The following is a 5,373-nucleotide window of genomic DNA, read 5'->3' as shown; positions in this document are numbered from 1 at the left end:
GGAAATATTTGTTAAGTCCATCTGTTGTAGGATAGAGTTTAAGTTCATTGTTTCTTTGTTGACTTGCTGTCTTGATGGCCTGTCTAGTGCTGTCAGTGGAGTATTAAAGTATTAAAGTACCTCACTGTTATTGTGTTGCCATACTTCACTTTGTAGTCATGTGACTGTGATGCTTTAAACATAAGCCTATTCATATGCCAGATAAACTTCAGAAACTCTTAATGTCGCTATTACAAAAATTCTGCCTCTATCCTTATGTAATTAGGTTGATTAAGAAAATTAAAGGCCACAGGCTAGAAAAGTGATTTCCATAAATGCAACAAAAGGAAATTTTTTCCAACTACCTCTATGCAATGGGAAATCTTTTTTATAAGCATCAAATCAATTTCTTCAACTGTACAATGTATTCTAATTTGATAGTTTTCAAATATAATATAGTAACCACAAAATGTAATAAAATTCAGATAATATAAAAACAGAGTAAATGGTATAATTCTAATAATGACTAAAATAAAATATTTATTATTAATTTTACAATCAGTATATAATTATATATTTAAATTTTACTTTACATATGTAAGATCTCTGCCAAGGAAGTTAACCATAATTTCAAATTTTATCACCAGCCACTTGGGCTATTTTATCACATTTGAAAATATTGAAATAGTGATCTATAATTTTTTTGACAATAATAATTAAGGACCTTTTCTTCTTCAAGGTAATCTTAAAAATTAAATGATACATTGAACATACTACCAAAAAACTTTACTTTTTGATTATAGCCTCTACATTGAAGATCTTTCAGAATTTTTTAAATTAATTTTAAAATCTTCCCATGACCCCTCTGTTGAAAGAAATATCATCTTTGAAATAATTTGTGTGAATATTTACAAATCAAAAATTCATTCACAAAACCGTATTACCATAATCACTAATTTTAACAGTCTTCTAAACATTTTCTATATCACTTTGCCTGATTGTAAAATGTCAATAATATGGATACACTCTTAATATAACAGAATATTTAAATTACATCCATTTCCCATCAACCCACCAAAGTCATTCAGTAATTATATTGGCCGTTTCCACTGATGGGCAGGAGGCTCTTCCACTAATGGCTTCCATGTTTTCCACTGCATCATTTGTCTTGCCTGACTTAGTTCATTTTTACCCAGGAGAATTATCTCTTTTATTTGGCCACCTTCAAGTTGGTCTTCTAATTTTTGAACATCTGATTCCACTTTGACCATAAGCAGCTTCTCATTAGTAATCTGTTCTGTATATTTTCTATATGCTGCATTTTTAGGGATTTGTTCAAGAACATCACGAATATTTGTGTGGAATATTCTTAGCCTCTCATGTGGACTCTTGCATACCGCAAGTCCAGTGGTCTTCTTCAGCACACTCGCCATGACAGACAAAAATGTATATGAAGTTTGATAATCAATCCAACACCTCTCAAATTACGTCATGATAAACTACTTTTTAAAAACCTGAATAATTATAACATAATACTAAGTAATCTTAATAAATGATTAAATGCTACAATTTAAGAAAACATTCAACTATAAATTATAATCAAAACGTTACTATAGAGAAAAATAGGATATCTAAAGAATTAAGCAATAAAATATGGGATAAAATAACACCAATTTTTTTTAGGTTTTAGTAAAATTTGAAAGAGAAAGAAAGAGAGAAAGAAAAAGAAAGAAAGAAAGAAAGAAAGAAAGAAAGAAAGAAAGAAAGAAAGAAAGAAAGAAAGAAAGAAAAGAAAGAAAAGAAAGAAAGGCAAGAAACAAAGAAAGAGAGAGAAAGGAAAAAGAAAGAAAGAAATTTGTTTCCATAATGATAAGTCCATTTTTGTCAATATTTTCAAACTGCTGTTAGGCACAATACACACAAGATAGTGCCCTATATTCACAAAGGCAGTGCATGTCTGCTTGTTTATTTTAAATATTTTCAAAGGTTTATATATTAAGGTGATACACATTTGCACAATTGCACCAGAACATACAACATTCATATAAAAAATATAATTAATGAAGTTTTAACATTTCATTTATATACTCTAGACGAATGCTGTCTGGTATAAATATAATGCACACCACAAATGTGAGCCACATGCATAAGGTAAATTTTTTTCATTAGTCATATTTTAAAAGGTAAAAAAGACACAAAATTAAATAATATATTTTATTTAGTCAACCTGTCTAAATGTTAACATTTCAATCTGTAATCAATATAAAAGTATTAAAAATATATTACGTTCTTTTTTTTCATGTCTGCAAAATCCAGTATGTTCTATATGCTTGCAGTTCTTCTCAATTCAGACTAGACACGTTGCAAGTGCCCTATCCGCATGTGGCTAGTGGCTACCATATGGAATGGCACTGCTCTAGGCCAAGTTAATTCATAGGGATAATCCATTACTTAAAGAATAGAAATAATTCATCTATAAAGCAAGTGGATCTTATAAACTTGTGTGTGAAAGAATGGGTACATGTGAAGAAGTGTGATTATCTTTATACTTCTTTAGGTTTTTGTAAATATATTTTTATAATTTGTTTTTCCCTCCATATAGAGCTGAAATTTTATTAGCTAAAAGATCATATAAGCTAAAAGATCACTGGAACTGTTTTGGTTTAAAGTAACTGAAAACCTAATTTTAACTGACTAAGAGGGGAAAAGAAAAGAATGAATTGGACTGTGTAACTTTAAAATCCGTGGGTAGCGTTAGATGCATAAAAGTTAAGATCTAGGAGCTCAGCTCTATTATGATCTATGTTGGTTTCACTTTCAATAAGGTAGATTCTCTTTTTGTGGTAGCTCCACAGAATTCTAGATTTTTGTCCCCTTGGTTCAAGTTCAACAGAAAAGAACATGATTTTCCAACTATATCCATAAAACATCCCAGTCTGATCCCTATTGGCCTAAACTGACTCACATGCCTAATTCCTGAAGCAATTATTGGGGCTGACGTGGAAATTTGAGTAAATTGAAATGATTTATTATCTTAGGCCCTATGTCAAAACCTGGAATTGATGATAGAAACCCTGAACAAGTGTGGACAATGGGCATTTCTTCAAAGAAAAGTTGAAGAAACAGATATAAGACTGAAAAAAACAAGCTGCTGGTATCTGTAGGCTGTTAGCCCTACAGTTCCGGAATCTCAGGAGCAGCCCTGCCCCCACAGCTGTACTCTGCATTGCCTTAGTGAGGCTGTTTGTGATGACTCCATCCCTGTCGCAAGGGACTGAGCTGTCTAAAATGGACAGCCTCACGGCCCAGGCAAAGACTTGCTACAGGGCAAACTAGGTGGAGGTAGCCATGCCCTCACAGCATTTGTATTCTGCAAGCCTGCATAGTTAGTGCCACATGGACTTTGGCAAAGTTAATAGCTTATGCCCTCTGGAGTAGAGGTTCAAGCTGCACCTGCGTCCACTTGAGCTATTACCAGGGTAGCTAAGAAGCACTACACCAGAAGGCAGAGAGCAAAGGTTTGAGAAGACTCTGGGCAGTGAGCATAGAGGTTCCTCGTGTGCCCTGGGCCTCTCCCTGGAAACCATTCTGTTATCTGGAGTAGAACACTCTGGTCCTGTAATGGGTGAGACAGCCCCAAAACATCTCTGAAACGTCTTTGGGGTCATTGTCCTGAAAATTAACATGTGGATTCCTTCTATTCATAGTAATCTTGTTGGCAAATGGTCTCTTGGCCACACCCTTGGTTTTCTCCCCAAAATGTCTTTTTGTTTTTTTTTTTTTTTTCCTTTACATGGCTAGGCTGAGAGTTTGATAACATTACATTCTGTTTTCCTCTTAATTATAAAATCTATCTTTAAACTGTTTCTCTCTTCTCATGTTTTAGAATACCCCATTAAGGGAAGACAAGCATGATCCTGATACTTTGCTGCTCAGAAAATTTTTCTGCCAAATATCTTAGTTCATGACATTTAAATGCTGCCTTCCACAAAGTCCTGAGATATGGATATAATCGATATAAGTTCCTTGTCACTTTCTAACAAGGATGACCTTTCTCCTAGTTTCCAATACGATATTCCTTATTTCCATCTAAGACCTCATATCCATATTTCTACTAACATTCTGTTCACAATCACTTAAGTAATCTCTAGGAATATTCAGCTTTCCCTACAACTCTCTCCTTCTGAGCCCTTACCATCTTAATCCTTAATGTTCATGGCAATGCATGCTTTTTCCACTGTTCACTTCAATTGCTACCTATTACACAGTCTCTACCTGTTACCCAGTTCCCAAGCAACTTCCACATTTTTAAGTATTTGTGTGGCAATATTCCACTTCTTTGATACCAATTCCTATCTCAGCCTGTTTGTGCTGCTGTAGCAGAATACCTAAGACTGGGTAATTTATAAAGAAGAGAAACTTATCTTCTTAGGATTCTGGAGGTTGGGAACTCCAACTTAAGCCACCTGCATCTGGTGTCTGGTAAGGGCCTTCTTGCTGTGTCCTTACATGGCAGAAGGAAGAACTATAAGTTAAAAAGCTGGACAAAAACACCTCATGATGCCTCTCTTAGAAGGGCCTTTTTCCCATTAAGGAGGGGGGATCCCTAATGGCCTACTCATCTCTCAAAGGCCCCACTTTTTAATACTATCATATTGATAATAGTTAAATTTTGGAGAGGACACATTCAAACCATAACACTTGTGGTGTTTGTTTCCAGTTACACCCATAGTTGTCTATAATTGTAGAAGATAACAGGAAAGAATTTGAGAATTTTACTGTTGTGCTGAGTCATGTAATTATTTTTCCCATGTCTGACGTGTCATCCCAAAGTTTGATTTAGCCCTTCTGCCTCATTTCCTCTGTTCTGAACATTAATATTAGGAGACTGCAATGGTAAAAGCTGGCATTAGTTACAAACAGTTATTTTCATGTTCAATTAAATTATTTTTATCACATGGTTTTTATGTCTTTGTTCTCTTGATTTTACTAGTTTTTATAATAACCATATGTAACGCTATAGTCAAAGAACAGTAAATGTTATTTTTTAAAACAATTAAGTACATCCTAAAAACACTTTCAATTATTCAATAATGCAGTCTTAGTTTGTAAATATCCTCTTCTAAGTCTATGATGAACCTGGTAAGATTTTGGTTTTAAAAAGACTAAAACAAAACAGAACTGCTCTGATTTTTTCCTAACCCCTTGTGTCTGGCCAGGTGTTTGGAAAGGAAGCTTTCATGGGTATTCTTTTCTAGACTCCCTTGCCCAAGGATTGAAATCAATGAATTTAGTTGCCTAAGGTCACAACTAGCCTGCAATTACTTGAATTCTTATTATTCCTTATTTTTATCCTAAAGTTGCACTTTTTATGTTTTGTTTGTATGGCTGATT

The 5,373-nt window shown here is 33.9% G+C and overlaps 1 protein-coding gene across 2 annotated transcripts; it reads right to left on the bottom strand.

Moving 5' to 3' along the window:
- Positions 1–1,070: 1,070 nt before the first annotated feature.
- Positions 1,071–1,412, bottom strand: LOC105501598 (NADH dehydrogenase [ubiquinone] 1 alpha subcomplex subunit 5-like). Of its 2 annotated transcripts, XM_011927598.1 has the most exons (2): positions 1,352–1,412; positions 1,071–1,234 (listed from the first exon to the last, which is right to left on the bottom strand). In XM_011927598.1, the coding sequence occupies exons 1-2, from the start codon at positions 1,410–1,412 to the stop codon at positions 1,071–1,073; spliced, it is 225 nt and encodes a 74-aa protein (XP_011782988.1). The 2 variants fall into 2 exon arrangements, with proteins under 2 accessions (XP_011782988.1, XP_011782987.1); XM_011927597.1 differs by having other exon boundaries at positions 1,071–1,412.
- Between the last annotated feature and the right edge of the window lie 3,961 nt (positions 1,413–5,373).

The sequence above is a fragment of the Colobus angolensis genome, unplaced genomic scaffold (genome assembly GCF_000951035.1).
Source record: "Colobus angolensis palliatus isolate OR3802 unplaced genomic scaffold, Cang.pa_1.0 Scaffold73, whole genome shotgun sequence".
NCBI lineage: Eukaryota > Metazoa > Chordata > Mammalia > Primates > Cercopithecidae > Colobus > Colobus angolensis.
The sequence above is the reverse complement of the archived record's forward strand: the minus strand, read 5'-3'. Positions and strand labels throughout refer to the sequence as shown.

Coding starts and splice junctions, on each gene's coding strand:
- LOC105501598 (XM_011927597.1), bottom strand. CDS start 1,412: ATGGCGAGTGTGCTGAAGAAGACCACTGGACTTGCGGTATGCAAGAGT.